Raw genomic sequence first — 18986 nt, 5'->3', positions numbered from 1 at the left:
ACAAGCAGGCAACAAGATTAACTAACACATGAGCTAGTACTGATGGGGGATTTTACTTCCCTGATATCTGTTGGAAGGCAACTGCTGCAAAACATAATACATCCTGCAAATTCTTAGCATGTGCATGGGACAGCTTTCTGACTCAGAGGTCCTGGACGCGCCTTCCCTGGAGGTTTTCAAGAGGAGGCTGGAGCCACCTGTCTTGGATGGTTAGACACAACAAATCCTGCATGACCCTTGCAGTCCCTCTAACCCTATGGTTTTCTGATTCTATTAATAGAGCCCGGCAAATCTGCGGATATCCGTTTTATATCTGCAGATGTGGATATCCGCGGATGATTTTTGCAGATTGCAGAGCAGATGCGAATACAAATTTTGTACCTGTGTAGGGCTTTATCCATGAAATGGATCAAACCCTCTGAATAAAAGAAACATTGGAGAAATTTACTATACACTTCCGCCATCTACTGGATATTGATGGAAGCAGCAGAGAAAGTGAGAAAGTTGAAAGCTGAGTGCCAGCTGGCAAATGACCAATAGAAATCCGAGGGTGGCCACCTCCAGTGAATCCCAGACTCAGCATAGATACAACTGAGGTCATCAGCAGGTGGCACAGCCCAGGGCTGACCAAAGCTGCAGAATCCCCAGTGCAACAAGTAAGTGGTGAGACTCCATTTCCATTTCTATTGTTGGGAGTGGACTACATCCACCCTGATTGAATTGGCCCTGTCAACACTGGTTCTCTCCACTTGTGAGGTAACTCCCTTCTCTTCATGTGTCAGTATATTTATGTCTGCATCTGTAATTTTCACTCCATGCATCTGAAGAAGTAGGGTTTTTACCCACGAAAGCTTATGCTCAAATAAATCTGTTAGTCTTTAAGGTGCCACCGGACTCCTTGTTTTTTTACAGACTAACATGGCTACCTCGCTGATACATTTCAGAGATTGTTTCTCCTTCTGTTCTTTCACATAAATAACTGAAGTTTATCTGGATGAAGTTGACACTCTGTATTGAGACATCAAGTAACCACATTTTAGATTCTGGCTAATGCTATATGCATGACCTCCTTTATAAATTCAAGCAAACTGACCTAAGAGAGATCTGAACCATAACTTCAAACAATTGCTTTTCATATTCTAAACTTGCCCCTTTTGGACCAATCCACTCAAATACCTGGGACCGTATTCTTGAAAGTCCTTTAAAGACAAGAATATTCTTACTGCTTGGAGAAGTACTGAAAGTATGATAAATGTATTGGGTACTAAGAATTGATGACTGATGTCAGAAGTAAATGTAATATGAAATCTTGGTGATTTGCATTGTTCCTCTGTGTAACTGCTAGCATCAGCCCGACTCTGGACTGTATTGGTGTATTTAGTACTTGCCTAGAACACTGGTTGTGTCTACACTTGCCTGGTGAACTGTTGATTGTATATTGATGTGGCTCTGCATGAATTAATAAAGTGTTAACTGGTTAAGAATAATCAAGTGTCCTGATTTGAGAAATACCGTTCAAGTTAAAAGTTGACCTGAAAAGACCCCAGCATTGAAATCAGTGAGCTAACGCTCCCTGGACTCAACGCACAGGGGCTTAGTCTGTTCGATTCCATTCTAGAGACACTAGAACACTTAGCCAATTGGCAAATCTAGGTTCCAGGTTTAAAATCTAACTGGTACCTCAGAAAATTCCTGCAATTGACTCCCTTGTGAGCTCACAGAGTCTCTCAGGATTGTCAGTCTCGTGCCCTGGGTCGACAGGGTGTGAGAGAGGAGAACCCGATTGTGTCCTGCTTTGGGGCTGCCCACAGCTGCAGAACACCCTCAGCCTGCGAGGGGGAGGTGACTATATTGCTAGTTACGTGGCACCAATCAGGCTGAGGGGCCAGCTTTTCAAAGGCAGGAACTGGTGCGTTACTTGGTGCTCATGCAGTTGATGCGGCACGGGCACTGCACAGGGGATTTGCTCGTCTGTGCCTGTCAAAATCTGGTCCTAGAGCTAAAATGCGGAGAGCCCAGATTAGTAAATGCACCCAAAACAGAGTCCCAGAAGCAGCAGGTGAGTCAGTGTTTCACAGCAGCAGGCTGAGAGTGTCGGCTTTAACGAGGTCCCTCGTTTAGTCTTGTGCTGGCTGGATGGGGCCATGCTGGCATCTGGTCAAGTCTTCCCTAGATCTCACCGCTCTAGCAGCTTTCTGGAGCGTCCTCCCACAAGGGCACCGAACCCCGCTCCGTACAGGGCCAGTTCATCCACAGAGCCCGCCTGAGAGCCAGTGCCGCTCCCCTGTGCTCCAGCTCAGCAAGGAGCCAGCCACTCCCCGGCAGAACCCAATGAGAGCAAACCCTCCCGAAGAGAGACTGGCCTCCAGCAGCACGTGGGTTAAACACCCTGTGATCAGTTCAGCACTGAACTGCCGAGTCTCTAAGGTTTAGGACAGCAATCAAAGCGAGGCGCTGCTGCAGGAAGCACAAGACACTGATTTCTAGTTTAATAGCAGTGACTTCCACTAGAGTGACAGTTCTGATGGTCACTTCACCACGTCTGTCCGGACCCTGCACAGTTCCTCCTCTTTCTGCTTATTGTGCCTAATCTGCTGGCTCATGTGCAATGCAGGCTCCTGTCCTGGAAGGAGTCTCAGCGCTCCTGGTAAAGCAGGGCAGGAGGGGCTGGGTGCAGGATGGAGAGCACGGGCTGAAAGTCTGTGGGCCTGATCCTGCTCTCACAATGAAAATGCCATGGCAGCCAACGTGTTACACAGAGGGAGGTAAGCGCAGAACCAGGGCCACTGATTCCTGATGGATTTCACAATACTCTGTTCTGTCCCCTCTCTGAGGCAGACGACCAGGAGGTGGGGACAGCAGGCTCCCACCCGGCAACCTCACTCATAAGAATGAGGAGCTGCAGGGCTGATGCAGCTGTGACAGGGACTTGGAGTTCAGCCTGGGCCTCTCCAAACGCAGCCACAAGCCTTCTCGAGTGAAGCCGGGCACCCACAGCCTTGCACTAAGCTGGGCTGGCTTAGTCCCGACGTGACATGTGAGATCCCAGCACGTCCAGGAGTGGGACAGGTGCCAGAGTGCACGCGGCTTGGGGCATGCCAGTGTCGCCCATGCTTGCAGTCATTCTAGTTCCCCGCCACTCTTCACGGGAGCAGTATCACTTCCTGCCCTATGTCCTTGTGTAATGTTGCTGTGGCCATTACATGGCTGCCATGCTTCCCCCCAGACCTGGCTGCATTATGTCAGCTAAGGCGATCCCTCGGGATGTTAAGGGTGCTTTAGGATTCCTTAGGACAACAGGTGCTCTCTGATGACAAGCACTTCCCAGGTCGATGGGGAATGGACCCTGGATAGCTAAGAAGTCTCTAAGGCGGGACGTTGCCTAATCTCTTTCAGTTCCTGAAGCAGAAATCCTGGGCCGCATCTCCTGAGGCTAGCCATGGGTGAGTGGAGGGCCAGGACCTGCCAACAGATTTCCTCTTGCTCACTTTGAGCACCTGGATGTAGCAAATAACCTTTATCCAGAGTGAAGGCCCCCCCCCCCCGCCTTTCTAGCCAGTCCCTTTCCCGAGAGCAGTGCCTGGCCCCCATTGGACAGACCCTGCTGGACCACGCCCACCCCTGCTGTACCTGCTCCTCAGCGTCCTGGTGCTTTTCCAGGTGTTTCTGCAGCTGGCTTTGCAGTGTGAGGATGGTCCTGTCCTGCTCTGCTGTCCTCCGCTGCTGTGCTTGGCTGGCCTTCTGCAGGCTCTGCAGCACCTCACTCCTTTCTGCAGCCTGCATTGCAAGGGGACAGTGTAACTAGCTGGCCTTGCTGGCATCGTACATACAGCTGGGCCAGGAGCTCATGTGGCATGAGAGAGAGGTCGGGGTGGGGGCACCTGCCAGCCTTCTCCAGGATCTCTGGACGACTCAAAGCAGGAAGCCACTGCAGGGGTGGGGAGGGCAGAGGCTGGCTCGCACCTCCAGCCTCTGTAACCCCAGCCCTGTAGCCACCGGAAGGCCCTAGCAGGAACGTGCTGTGCTCTCTGCGGAGCTATCGACCACCCTGACTGAGGCTGTTGCTCCGTGTTGCTCCCTGTCCGAAAGGGTAGAAATAACAGAAACACGTTGTTGGAAATTAGATTTCAATCCCTCCACGCCCTTCCCTGGCGGCGTGGCTCCCTGGCACGGATCAATAGTGTTTAGACAGCCAAAGAGGTTTTTCTTCCCCTTAAAGCATCAGATCAATAGTGAAAAAAGCTGTCCAGCCCTCTGTGTGCATGGCAGTAAATGGGAACATCAGAGGCCTCCAGCTGAATGGACTGACTGGAGACAGTAGCAGGCCAGCACTTGGTAAGCAAGAGCCCAACAGCCAAGCGGAGATGGGGAGAGTGTCTGCCTGAACGGGGGGGCCACGAGCCGTTTCAGGGGGGCCATGAGCCGTTTCAGGGGGGCCACAGATCCCTGCAGCTGGAGCCCCTCGCCCCTCATGGGGCTAAAGGTGGGAGCTGCTGGGCTGAAGCCCTGAGCCTTGGTGCCCCTGAGGAGCTGAAGCTGAGCGCCAGGGGGCTGAATCCTGGAGCCCCAACCCCCCCCACAGGGCTAAAGCCCCGAGCCCCAGCACCTCCCACAGGGCTGAAACTGAGAGCCGTGGGGCTGAAGGCCTGAGACCTGAGTTCTGGTTCCCCTGTGGGGCTCGAGCCCTGTGCCTCCCCCCAAATAGAATTCAAAGTACACCTATGACTAAGGGTCCCCCTCCCCCTGCGAGGCCCTGGAGTTTTTATAGCACGTTGGGGGGGGGGCACAGACAGAAAGAGGGTGAGAACCCCTGCTCTACACCATCAGGCTCCAAGATGGGCTCTTTCTTTTCCCACTGTCTTCACTAGCAGAAGGCCAAGGCTGTTCAGTGGAGGTAGGAAGAGGCCCTCGCTGCAGCCATTGCCACAGAGGGAGGGAGAGGTGGCAGCCGATGTGCAGGGCAGGGGAAAAGCAGCAACAAAGCTGTACCCAGCTATCACGGCCCTATTTTAATGTGTCTTAAAGTGGGTTTCTGTAGTTTGGATGGTGCATTTCACACTGGTGCGAGGTGAGCACCTCTTAAGTACATGAGCTGGGCCACAGCAGGGGCTGCAGGGTTGGGCCTGCAGCCTGAGATGAACGACCAGAGGGCAGAACAAGTGGTGACGGCTCCTTGGCTCATTCAACTTTTGGCCTCCTGAATGGGACAAGAGGGCCAATTAGCTGCTCTTTTGCTTTGCGTGCTGATAAGGTGCCTGACAGCACGTGCATTTGCATGCTCACTAGCCTGCCTAAAGTGTCTGAAAAATCTGCTCTTATGTATGTTTATTGCACATGAGGGTGATGATACCAAGGAATAAACTCGTTTGGGTCTGTAACTATGGGATAAATTGCATTTGTTTTGCCCCCGACGACCTCCTCACTTGCACAGAAGGCCTGGCTCCATCCCCAATCCGCACCTCCCAGCACCTGCAAACCGCAGCCACCTCCTTTTAAAGACCCTGCCACCCAAACAGTTCCTCCTTTCTGCACAGGAATGGATCAGGCAAAAGCAAGAGCTGAAAATGATACTTAACCAGTCTGGCCTGGCCCAAGGAGTGACTCCATGTTTCAGAGCCCATCAGCTAGGTGTGGTAGAAATGCTTGCTTTAACCCCTTGGGAGCTGGGATGCCAGGCATTTCGGGAAGATGCTATACACAGAACTTGGCCCAGCTACTTCAGCTCTGCTAAGGCTGCAGGGGGATGCTCAGGCAGCAAGCAGTGGCTGGAAAGCTGCTCAAGAGGGGTAGCTGGCAATTTCCCCACTTTTGGGGAATCTCCTGGGTGTTATAAAATCAATCTGGCCGGCTCTCCAGGGCCCTTCCACAGAGGGGTGTGTTGCAGGTATCCAGGAGGGCACAGCTCCCTGGCCAGCCTTTGGCATGCAGCATGCTCCCTCTGATCCAACACTCTGAATAGCTGTTACAAGTGGGGCTGGCTGGAACCAAGAACCCCATTTTGCAAAAGGTGGAGGTTTTGGAGTTTGTGTTTGTGCCGCAGCAAGATGGAGTGGCCACCTCAACCTCTTGAAGTTTTTTGTGAAAAAAACCAAACCAACCAGAGTCAGAGACACCACCAGACTCAGGACCAATGACAGTGATAGAAAATTAACGTGGCACAAATTAAATGGATTAAAACCCGGCTACCTGCTAGGTCTCAAATTGTAACTGTAGAGGAATTATTGAGTGGGTCTGTTTCCAGCAGGTTGCTGCAGGGACCAGGTCTTGTCCCTATGCTATTTAAGGTTTTTATCAATGACTTGAAAGAAAACAAAATCATCACTGATAAAGTTTGAATATGACACAAAAATTGGGGGCAAGGTAAATCCTGTAGAACCTCAGTTATAGATACCTTGGGAATGGAGGTTGCCCATGACTCTGAAATGTTCCATAATTCTGAAGAAGATGTTACAGACTTCAGCCACAGGGGAGTTGGGTCTGCAGCCGCAGGGTGGGGTCAGGGCTTTGCGGGGAGGTCGGACTTCTGACCCTAAGGGCCGTCGGGGCTCTGAGTAGGGGGCTCAGGGCTTCTGTCCTGCGGGAGCACCAGGGCTCAGGGCTTTGGACCTGGGGGAAGTACTGGGGCTCAGGGCTTCAGCCCTGTGGCTCCATTCCCGGCTTCTACCCTGTAGGGGGGGGCTCCGGGGTTCCCCACGTCTCCGCTCCCTGTTTCAGCCTGGGGGGCACTCTGGGGCTTGGGGCTTTAGCTATGGGGGGAGCGCTGGGGCCAAGACCATAGCTAAAGCCCTGATCCCTGGTGGGCTGAAGCTGGGAACGGAGCCATGGAGCTAAATCCCTGATTTCTGGCAGGGTTGAAGCCAGGAACAGCGCCGCGGGGCTGAAGCCCTGAGCTCCAGCACTCCCCCTGGTCTAAAGCGCTGAGCCCACGTTCTCCCAAGGGTCAGAAGCCCTGACCCCCCGCTGCGCGGAGCCCTGACCCCCCTCCTCCCCGCCCTGCAGCTGCAGCCCCAACCACCTGTGGCTGAAGCTGAGAGCCCCTGGGCTAAAGCCCTGAGGCAGTACAGTATTTGACTGTTTTGTTTTTTTTTAAATTTCTGCTGCTGCCTGATTAATTACTTCCAGTTTCACAGGGTGTCCGGTTGACCAGCAAGTCCATAACTCTGGTGTTTGTATCTTTGAGATTCTACTGTAATGAAGAAGACAGGTCACTGATACAGAGCCAGCTGGGTCGCTTGGTAAACTAGGTGCAAGCAAACGATGCATTTTAATATGGCTAAAAGCAAAGACTGTGGGCCGCACTTACAGGACAAGGGACTCTACCCTGGGAAGCAGGGACTCTGAAAATGGTTTGAGGGTTGTGGGAGGTAATCTGCTGAATACGAGTTCCCAATGTGACTTTGTGGCCAGAAGGGCTAATGTGACCCTTGGACGTATAGCTGTGGGCAAGTAGGAGCAGAGAAGTTATTTTACTTCTGTATCTAGCACAGGATTCCAGCAGTGGTTGAACCAGTGTCCAGTTCTGGTGCTGCCCACAGTTGGGACGTTGATCAGCTGGAGAGGGTTCAGAGAAGAGCCACAAGAATGATGGAGGATTAGAAAATCTGCCTTATAGTGACAGACTTCACTTACTGCCCTTTGGGGCTGCCCTGGCAAGCTATGGCCCCCTCATGGAGGGGCAGCTGTGGGTGTCTTGGGCTAAAACTCCTCCCACAGCAGTGATATGATTGCAGGTCACACAGGTGAATAGACTACATGGGGGGGGGGGTGGGCAGGGGGAGGAAACTGAATGGTGATTTGACCCTGTTATTCTTCAGACTGAAGAAGGGCTCTGTGTAAACCCGAGAGCTTGTCTCTCCCCAGCAGAAGTTGGTCCAATAAAAGCTACTAGCTCCCTCACCTTGTCTCCATCCTGAGACCGACACAGCTGCAACACCACTGCGTATAACTGAAAGGTTCTCGGTCAGCAGAACCCTTACCTCTGCCCTGCAGTGACACCCTGCAGGCAGTTCTGATTAACGCATTTAGTGCTTGAGATCTCAGATTAGATTAAACTGATTGTTAAAGACATGTTTGATTTTTTCCTCCCTTTTATATCCCTTCCTGGTGTCACTACAGGGCCAAGTTAATGGTCTGTCAGTGCCCTCCCTGCATCTTTCCAGACCTTCGTATGTTAAACTTAAACTTACCATGAGAGAGCCTCCCCATCGCAGTGAGTGCCCTCAGCACCGGCGATTCAGAGATTCCAAGGCCAGCAGGGACCACTGTGGTCATCTAGTCTGACCACCTGCACAGCACAGGCCAGAGACCTGCCCCACAATAATCCCTACAGCAGATCTTCTAGAAAAGCATCCAATCTTGATTTAAAATGATCAGTGATGGAGAATCCCCCAAGACCCTCACTAAACTGTTCCAAGGGTTAATTAGCCTGCCTCTCTGTTAAAAATGTGAGCCTTATTTCCAGTCTGAGTTTGTCCAGCTTCAACTCCCAGCCCTTAGATTGTGTTCGACCTTTGTCTGCTCGGCTGAAGAGCCTATTATTAGATATCAGTTCCCATGTGGATACTTACAGCCTGGGATCAAGTCACCCCTTGGCCCTTGTCTTTGCTAAGATCAATAGACTCAGCTCCCTGGCAGAGGTTACAGCTGCCCTCCCCCAGACCTGCTGCCTGCCACCTCTAGGTTCCTCCCCTAGCACAGCAGCTTGGAGGGGTTCTTGTCCCTTCTCCCACTGGCTGCTTACCAGGAAAGGAGCAGGAGGACTTGTGGCACCCTAGAGACTAACCAGTTTATTTGAGCATAAGCTTTCGTGAGCTACAGCTCACTTCATCGGATGCATACACATGAAGTGAGCTGTAGCTCACGAAAGCTTATGCTCAAATAAATTGGTTAGTCGCTAAGGTGCCACAAGTACTCCTTTTCTTTTTGCGAATACAGACTAACACGGCTGTTACTCTGAAACAGGAAAGGAGCAAACCCCCCAGCCCATGGCCAGGACTGGCGTTTGTCTTGGCCCCGAGATGGGATAGAGGCCTCAGTTCTGCCTTGGGGAGTGGTGTGCAGCAGAACTCCCCAGTGGGAGACATGAGAGGCATTTTTACAAGCCCCGCTCCGCACCTGACTAGCTTGGCTTTGGGAGTGGCTAGCGGGGCTTCTGATTCAGCAGCATAAAGGGCCACCACTAAGGTCAGTATCCACCCAGGGGCAGGGTTTGGCTCATAGTGAGGAAAGGATTTCTCTGGGGACAGCAGAGCCAGCTCCAAGAGTGGATCTTTTATTGGTGTGGGACTTGCTTCTGATCTGTAACTATCTACCACCCTGAGGTTGGGGGAGCAATTTCATGTTGCCAGGTTCTGCTGGCTGCTGCTCATATTTCTTTCCAGGGCTCTGCCTAGCATCCTGTGGCAATCAGACCCTTTTCATAGAGTCATAGAATATCAGGGTTGGAAGGGAACTCAGGAGGTCACCTAGTCCAACTCTCTGCTCAAAGCAGGACCAATCCCCAACTAAATCACCCCAGCCAGCGCTTTGTCAAGCCTGACCTTAAAAACCTCTAAGAAAGGAGATTCCACCACCTCCCTAGGTAACCCATTCCAGTGCTTCACCACCCCACTAGTGAAATAATTTTTCCTAATATCCAACCTAAACCTCCCCCACTGCAACTTGAGGCCATTACTCCTTGCCCTGTCCTCTTCTACCACTGAGAACAGTCTAGATCCATCCTCTTTGGAACCCCCTTTCAGGTAGTTGAAAGCAGCTATCAAATCCCCGCTCATTCTTCTCTTCCGCAGACTAAACAATCCCAGTTCCCTCAGCCTCTCCTCATAAGTCATGTGTTCCAGACCCCTAATCATTTTTGTTGCCCTCCACTGGATGTTTTCCAATTTTTTCACATCCTTCTTGTAGTGTACACAGTACTCCAGATGAGGCCTCACCAATGTCGAATAGAGGGGTACCATCACGTCCCTCGATCTGCTGGCAATGCCCCTACCTATACATCCCAAAATGCCATTGGCCTTCTTGGCAACAAGGGCACACTGTTGACTCATATCCAGCTTCTCATCCACTGTAACCCCTAGGTCCTTTTCTGCAGAACTGCTGCCTAGCCAATCGGTCCCTAGTCTGTAGCAGTGCATGGGATTCTTCCGTCCTAAGTGCAGGACTCTGCATTTGTCCTTGTTGAACATCATCAGATTTCTTTTGGCCCAATCCTCCAATTTGTCTAGCTCCCTCTGTATCCTATCCCTACCCTCCAGCGTATCTACCTATCCTCCCAGTTTAGTGTCATCTGCAAACTTGCTGAGGGTGCAATCCACACCATCCTCCAGATCATTAATGAAGATATTGAACAAAACTGGCCAGAGGACCGACACTTGGGCACTCCACTTGACACCGGCTGCCAACTAGACATGGAGCCATTGATCACTACCTGTTGAGCCCTACAATCTAGCCAGCTTTCTATCCACCTTATAGTCCATTCGTCCATCCCATACTTCTTTAACTTGCTGGCAAGAATACTGTGGGAGACTGTGTCAAAAGCTTTGCTAAAGTCAAGGAACAACATGTCCACTGCTTTCCCCTCATCCACAGAGCCAGTTATCTTGTCATCGAAGGCAATTAGATTAGTCAGGCATGACTTGCCCTTGGTGAATCCATGCTGACTGTTCCTGATCACTTTCCTCTCCTCTAAGTGCTTCAGAATTGATTCCTTGAGGACCTGCTCCATGATTTTTCCAGGGACTGAGGTGAGGCTGACTGGCCTGTGCTTCCCAGGATCCTCCTTCTTCTCTTTTGGAGGGTGGGGAAGAGTGTGGATGGGTTTGAGGATTGCGATGTTGATGACGATCACTTCCTTGTACACCTGGAGGATGTTGATAATGAGCTCCCTCTGCTCCCTCTGGTGGGGATTTGAACCTGGTTGCTAACAGAGTTGCTAATGTAACTCAGGGCTTGTCTACACTACCACACGGGATCGATCTAAGATACGCAACTTCAGCTCCGTGAATAGCGTAGCTGAGGTCGACGTACTTACATCTACTTATCACGGTGTCTTCACTGCCGTAGGTCGACAGCTGACGCTCTCCCGTCAACTCTGCTTGCACTCCTCGTTCTGGTGGAGTACCCGAGTCGACGGGAGAGCGCTCAGAGGTAGATTTATCGCATCTAGTGTAGATGCGATAAATCAATCCCCGCTGGATCGATCACTGCCCACCAATCCGGCAGGTAGTGTAGACAAGCCCTCAGTTAGCACCTGATTGTTCTAGACTGAGTCAGCTTAAGCTTTGCCTGGGGAACAGCTGAGCTGAAATAGACATCAAGTTGCAGGCCTACCTGTAGCACTTGGTGTCAGTAATCCAGATTCCCTTCCTCTAGCCCAGTGGTTTTCAACCTTTTTTCACTTCTAAACAACAACGATTTTGCATGGAGGTGCAGCCCCCTGTGAAAACTCAGAGTCTGCGGCCCCCTGGGGTCCGCAGCCCACAGGCTGCAAGCCACAGAACTAACTCTTGGCTACAGACTGGAGCTTCGCATTCGTTCCCGGGGTATGTCTGCGCATCGTGCAGTGCTGCAGCTGTCGCGTTTCCCTGTCCTGCGCTTGGAAATTAGCTCAGTATAACGGTGTCGCCAGGGCTATGAAAAATCCACCCCGAGCGACGCAGCTAGCGCCCGGTGGCGACAGCACTGGGTCGACGGGGGAATTCGCCTCTGGCTCAAGCTACCAGCTCTCGGGGGGCGGATACCTCCACGGAGGGGAGAGCCCCTCTCTTTGACATAGGCAGTGCCATTGCAGCGTTTTAAGTGTAGACGAGCCCTCAATGTAGACATCACCTGCACGGATGGGAGGGGTTCTCCCCGCGGCACAGGTAATCCAGCTGCCCCCGGGGGTAGCTAGCACTGCCTCCACCGAGGGCTAGATCGCTACCTCTCTCAGGGGCAGGGAGATGCAACCACGCCCCTGTAAGTTCCCAGAGGAGACCAGCCCTTAGTCTTTTCCCTTTCCATATAAAAACGAAAAGGCCTGCGTCCCCTGCTCTCCTTCTGGGGTTTCCCATCGCTGTAGTAAATCCACTCTGCGAAGGACAATAAGTTGAGGGAAGATTTTGTCCATCAACCTGCGGTGTCTGCACCAAGGCTCACGGCAGCTTAGTTAAACTGCACAGGGTGTGACATTTTTCACAGCTCAGAGTGATGTAGTTAAGTTGACCTGACTTCGTAATGTAGACCAGCCTTTATTCTCACTACAGACATGCTGGGACACCAGCAAACCATGTCAGCAACCAAGGGCTGGCTTTGTTTTACACAGCAAGGGGTTAGTAATGGCCAAGCTAGTCCAGTTCATACTGGGCAGAAGTAACATGGATTGGGGCGGAGAGAGAGAGGGACAGCAGAGCAGGTGAGAAGAAAGAACTGGGTAGAGAATTTTCTTTAGTTGCAATTGTATAATTAACGCATTAGCCACCTTACTCTGCTAGCACAAGCAGGAAAGGGCTGTTTCAGGAGCAGTGCAGCCCCTGGAGGAGATGTGTGGGCAGGGGGCACAGAGGGAGATGCCACCTGCAAGCTCCGCAGCGCAGTATGGCACCTCAGGCCCAGAGCTGGAAAGACCTGGGGGAGGGAGAAAAGGAGAATGAGCTCCGAAGGGCAGGAGAGAAGGAAAGGGGACATGGGAGTATTTCAGTCTAACCCAAAGGGAGAACACAAAGTGTGGGGAAGGCAGGGTATCCCTGTGCACATCGCCTCACCGAGTCAAAGGGAAAAGGACTAGCCAGTAATCCATGCTGTTCCCCTCATGGCTCCACCAAGGAGACACAGGACCAGCCCGAAAACTTCCACCTCTCTTGGCAAACTGCCAGAATCAGGAAACAAAACACAAATACAGTGCTGACAGAGCTGCCACTGAGAAGCAAGTTCCCAGATGAAGTGGGAGGGAAGGTGGATGAGGAAGAGGAAGACTGGCACAGAGTTGCCGGTGACTGCCATATATCCTGCAACCTACCATAAGAAGCTGCAGCAGGCTCCAGCTCAGAAAGGACTTTCAGAGCCACGGGGGGCACACACTGGTCCCTGTGTGCGTATGGTTTGGAAAACCAGTTACTATAGGGGAAGCCAAAGAAAGAAGCCAACACTTGGAATGACTAAAGAAAGAGGCACCACAATTAGACTCTTCAGTCGGAGATAACCAGACCCCAGGATTTACGGGGAGTTGCATTTGCCGCGCTACAGTATTTTTAAGGGCCCGCCTGAGACCTGGCTTGTGGCAGCGTTTCTTGTGATTAGGTCAGTCTGCAAGGACAGATGCACTATCCCAGAGGCTCTGTGGGTCACTCGTGAAAGCTTCTACAGCGCTTGGCCCTATTTTGCTGAGGTTCAGCAATAGAACCCACTGGACAAATCTCTTTGTGCTGAGGCCACAGGGGCAAGGCCCCGCGAGAATTGCAGGCTTTTAGAAATCCACGGCAGCATCCCGAGAAAGTGTTTGAATTTCATGGGATATGCACAGCCCCCGAGTCCCCCACACACCCTGAACAGCTGGGATTTTTCCAACAGCACAGAGGCAGACGTGGACATCCCTGCTTCTGGGGCTAGCGGGCCAGTCCCATTGTGGAGGGGGCAGCCCAGTCCTATCCCAGGGAGAAAGGGGAGCAGCAGGGCGGTTCTTTCACTTCATGGCACTGGCTAGCCAGCCTGGCCTGGGGCAGGGACCAGGGCCTTGCTCAGTCCCTGATCAGTCTTGGCCCAGGCCACCGCTGCTGCTTCCTGTCTGGTGGGAAGTGGAGCATGAGCAGATATATGGGGATGTGTGTGTGTGTCTATCCCTTCACTCCCACCCCGATCTCCCACCACGGAGGCAGGGCCCCTCACACACCTGCTCATGCAGGGCTCTTGTGTGCTATTGTGACACTATAGGTGGATATACATCTATCAGTAAGGTTGCCTGACATTTCCCATTATAAGACCCTGTTTTCAGTTACTTATAACTTCCCCAATTTTAACTGTTTTTGCTGAAATTTTCTGTGCCAGGTGTCTGCCTCAGGCTGTTTTTTGGAAAGTTTTAGCTGAATAATTCAGCCATTTCCAAGAATGAGAATTAGGGAAAAAAGATTAGGGAAAACTGTCTCATGGTTTGTGGGGTGTGACTCACGAACTATGATTTGTGGGGTTGGCAATACTCCTTTTTCTCCCTGCTGTTCCCTGCCTCAGTCACTACACCCCATCTAGCTTCTGCAATACATCAGGCAAGCATTGACCAGATAGCCTGCCTGACCACCCAACTCTGATTTATTCCCAGAGCATTCTGTCCAGTGCACAAAATCAGACAGAATTCCCATGGAAAAATCGTATGTGATCACATAGCTGAAGAGCATATCAAAATGCAAATGCACGAAGGTCCAAAATTCAGGTTGCATAAGAATCCTTAATTCTGGCATTTCTCAGCTTTCTACTGCTTTCCTTTGCATGCTTAATGATATCTTGCTGTGGTTCTAATCTAGCAGATATATACCTTACACAGAACTGACAATCAAGGAAAGCTGGGGAAGGGGAGGTCATTGTGCGAATAAGGGGCAGGTCAAAGGGATGCAGTGAGTGGAGGAGAATGTGTCTGCAGGGAGGCTAAACGAAAGCGCTGCATGAGGGTAGGATTGAAGCGATGGGGTGAATGAATGGCAGGGGCACAGCAACCAGGTTGTAGCTCACACTGAGAAGCCATTTTACCAAGGAACAAAATAGGAGAAACAAACCCAAACGTAAAACGAATTTCAGTGATTGCAAATGCGACGACAGGCGCTCCATGCTGTTGCACGGTGGTTGGTGCATGGAGGAGCTTCTTGGGCTGGGGTTAACTGAAGCTCCCTGAGTGTTTTCAGAGAGCAAACGGGTCACACAAATGGGGGTAGCTCATCAGGATGCAGGGAGACATTGGCTGCTGTGCTTAGACATTGCCCGGAAGTCTCTCCAGAGACAGCGCTACCGAACCTCACCTCATTAGCCACTCTCTTGCCTTTGAGGAGGCCTGATGACCTCTGGAAAAGAGCCAGGACTTAAACCAAATGCTCACTAGGTGGCACTGCTGATCTGCACAAATGTCACTTGCAGAGCTCTGCTCCGCCAGCGACCACGGGCTCCGAGGCCCGCAGGGCAGTGGTCTCCGCTGGAATTTCACGCACGCACAGCACATACTCTATGTGGCATACCAGGGCACAATGGCGCTGCGTAAGTGTTGGGGCTCTGAGATCACAGCTCTGGACAAGTAGTCCAGTTACTTTCACACCATTTTAGCACGTCCAGCTCTCTGCATGGATACCATGCTCCTGACTGGTATCCGCTAGCATGGTCTCTTGGGAGAAGAGCTATGTATGCCTGCTGCATGCCAGGAGACCCTGGTGCAGCGCTGGCATGGCAGCAGGGACGCCCGTCCCTGTGGACAATAGCAGGGGGCACTAGTGAAGCAGGGAGTGAGCTGGATGGACACGGCATCACTCACTGCCTTTGCAGGAAATGGGGAGCTTCAACCAAGCTTTCAAGAGAGCTGGTTTCTGCCCTTCGTCCAGCCAGACTTACAGCTGCACCTCCCCCTTCATTACCCAGCTGCCAGCAATATCAGGGAGAGGTTTGAGAGCTGGGCTGTGGGAGCCTCCCTTTCTGTTAGGACCATTGTGAGGATGGAGGATAGCATCCTCTCCTCTGCCGGAGGTATCTCCATGGGGGCTGTGTGCTGCTCACTTCACCCGGTGCTGGTGTTTCTCCAGATGGTCCCCAGAGTTGCTCCAGGCCACCAGTGTCACCATGGGCTCTGCTGAGTCTCCTCAGTTACTCAGGTTCTCAGGAGGGCTCCGTGTCCTTTGGCACACTCCTTGTCCTTATCCTGGCCTCTGGGAGGCAGCACATCACCCTGCTCCACGTTCGGCTCATAGATAGCCTGGACATACCCCTCACTTTCAAGTTGCCCTTCAAGGTCCTTTCTCGCCTCTCCTTGGGCAGTCTCCTTTCAGTGCTGGCTTCTTGGTCACTGGCTGGGCTCTTGTCAGTCCTCAGCTTCCTCTTGTCCGATTTCTCCCCTAGATGGGAAATCGCCTTCTGGTGCCTCGGCTGAACGGCTCCATGTGCGTCTCTCGTTCCAGATCCCTGCATCCTCCTCAGCTGTCTCCCCTGTGCCTTCCTCTCGTCAATCTAACTAGGCTCCCCTGCTTTTTCTTGGCACCTTCTGCTGCAGGTCTATGTTCCAGCTGATGTCCCCTTGTGATGCTCGCCTCAGAAAGTTTATCACCCTCTGGACTTCCTCAGGAGTCCCTTTGTCAGTCCCTAGGTTTGCTGGCCCTTGGCTGAGATGTTTGGCTCAGCTCTCTTTCACTTTTGAAATCATTCACGATTTCCCCCTCCCCAAGGTCCTCTCCTTGCTCTTATACAGGGGGCCAAATTCTGCTCCCACTTTGTCCACTGAGTCCATGAGATTGTCTGAGAAGAGAATTAGATCCAAAGCTTCCCCCCAATGTATCATCTAGCTCTGCACTGCATACCACGCCACTCGTGACCTGATCTGTTGGGCAGGACGCAGGCCCTGGAGAATCTGTACATTAGTTCACTAGCGCTCTCAGCACAGCTGGACCCCTGACCATGCCACACGTGAGAATCCCCAGTCCTGACCCAAGCAATCTGCGGGCCACCAGCCTCCCAAGCAGGCCCTGGTCTCAGCTCAGGTGAGAGCCTGTGCAGGCCACGCTGTACCTCAGCAGCCAGACTATTCTCAGGGGATTCCAGGAACAGGCCACAAGCCAGTGAGGGGAGAGGTTCCCCGGGATCCCACCAGCTGGTCTCTGGCAGCTCCTCAATGAGAACCTCAGCCAGACACCCGATTTCCACCCCCACACGAGTACAGCCCCTCATTCCGCTGGGTGGCTGCCTGCTGGGAAAGGCTGAAATTTAACCCAAACTGAGCAGCATGAGGGAACTGAAACTCTGACCTTCATCTCCTCAAGGTCGCTTGGACCTCTGGATTTCCTTATGCCAAAATCTGCCAGGCTGCTGGGTCTGTATCCCAGCTTCCCCTTCAGCAGTCTGGGGAGAGCAGGCAGTCATGGCATGCTCAGGACCACACGTCGGCCTGGCTTCAGTCTCTCTCTTTCTCCCTCGCTAAAGTTTTGTGCTTTCTCATAAATAAATATTTAACTGGAAATTTCCAAGCGTAAGCCAGGCCCAGAATGTGAACTCGCATGTACGGTAATAGAAATCATCTGTTGCCATGACGACCTGTTCTAAGAGCAGACTGCAGTCACATGAGCTGGGAGTGCAGAGTAACAGGAACACATCAGAGAGCAGGGCCACTTAACCTCCGTTGCTGCCAGCTATTGTGCGGAATGCAATTGAATTTAGGCCTAATTTCTGATCGTGCAAAGGAACAAAATTTCCCTACAGATTTTAATCTTGCTCCAGCAGCGGCAGCCAGCGCTCACAGCCTGGTCAGGCCTTCTTTACAGTCTTATGCTTCACCACTTCATTACTCTTCTTTTTAATAACAGGAGCTTCCCCTCACACTGCAGCATTCTGCATGTCCCTCTGCAGCCTGGAAGAAGCGCCCTGCGGCAAGGAGTATGGCACGGCCACTTGGGCTGCGCTGCTCCTGCAGCCCGAGGATGGTCTTTATTGTAATAACAACAAACAAGAAAAAAATTGAGAGCTTGAATTTTTGCCCTAAGCATAGTTGGGTTCTTAAGGCCCTTAAGCATTTGTTGAAATGGTTAAGATACATTAATAATTTAGAGAGACAGGCAGACATGCTGAACAGGTGACTGAAGCCCAAGCAAGGCAGAGGTGATGTTGGTGAGCAGAGGAAAAGCAGTCGGAAGAGTTTGCAGTGACGGTGCAGCATCCCCTGGTAAAGGTTCGCGGCCACAGCTGGCAATTCGGTCCACAGCTGAGAAGTTCTCCTGGACTTCTTACTGGTGCTAAGCTCTCACATAACAGCACCTGTGAGAAACGTTCTCTATCCTCTCCATTTGGTGAAGAGACTCTGCCGAACGGTGGCCTGGCCTTGGCTACCCACGCCTGTGTCACCACCCATCTGGTCAGCAGCAATGCAGTATATGTGGGCGTGAAGCATCAGCCCTGAGCAAACTCCGGCTGGTACAAAAGGTGGCAGCCCGTCTCCTCAGCAACACAGGCCATTGCAAGCCCATCAGACCTATCACTGCTCTATATACTGGCTTCCCCCAAAACATCGAGTCCTGTTCAAAGTGCCAGCCCTTATCTTCAAGGAGCTCCATGGCCAGGGCTCAAGATATCTAAAAGCACCTTATAATCCAGGATGAGGGCTATGGACAACAACTCTGCTCTGACCACAACAGAACTGTCTGCAATAAAGGCAAAACTTTTCTTCAGGAGACAGAATCTTCTCAGGGACCCATCCTATCTTAGGTACACGACACCATTACCGTAGCATCAAGAGCCTCACAATCTCTACCGTACTTCTCCTCACCACCCCCATCCCCCTGTGTGGCTGGCAGGGCTGTCATCCCCACAGTACAGATGGACAGGGGCTCAGAGAGACTCTGGCCACACAGGGAGAAAGTGGTGGACTAAGGAATTGATCATTGAGATCCCAGGCTAAGGCCCTAACCACTGGACCATGCATCCTGCCTGTCAAGTGTGTGGAACAAACTCTCACAGGAATGGAGGCCATCCCAACCCCAACTGAGGCCATCCCCACACGCCGCTCCCTGTGCCCAACACACTTCGCCAACATAAACATGGAGCACCGGGGCATTCCAAACCAAAGCACTCCACTGCACACACAGTTCTCCCCCAGGTGGGGACATGGATGAGAACAAGCCATATGTGACAGACATTAGTCACATCCCTTGGGAATGAGGGACTGGAAGGGACCTCCTGGGTCACCAAGTTCAGACCTCTGAAATCACAGGCCACCCATCATTTAATCCTGTTCATAAATGTAGCAAACTCAATCTTAAACCCAGTGAGGGTGTTTGCCCCCC

General features: G+C 51.9%; 1 protein-coding gene across 1 annotated transcript in view; it reads right to left on the bottom strand.

Annotated features, from left to right (window-relative positions):
• The window catches only part of PMFBP1 (polyamine modulated factor 1 binding protein 1), a 356891-nt gene that overhangs the window by 23225 nt on the left and 314680 nt on the right, over positions 1-18986 (bottom strand). Inside the window, exon 13 of the mRNA XM_043526068.1 lies at positions 3631-3777. Coding sequence (XP_043382003.1) covers positions 3631-3777 — 147 coding nt within the window. The remainder of the gene's footprint in view (positions 1-3630; positions 3778-18986) is intronic.

Source organism: Chelonia mydas, chromosome 12, assembly GCF_015237465.2.
Source record: "Chelonia mydas isolate rCheMyd1 chromosome 12, rCheMyd1.pri.v2, whole genome shotgun sequence".
In the NCBI taxonomy this organism is placed as follows: domain Eukaryota; kingdom Metazoa; phylum Chordata; order Testudines; family Cheloniidae; genus Chelonia; species Chelonia mydas.
Note: the sequence above shows the minus strand (reverse complement) of the source record. Positions and strands in the feature narration are given on the sequence as shown.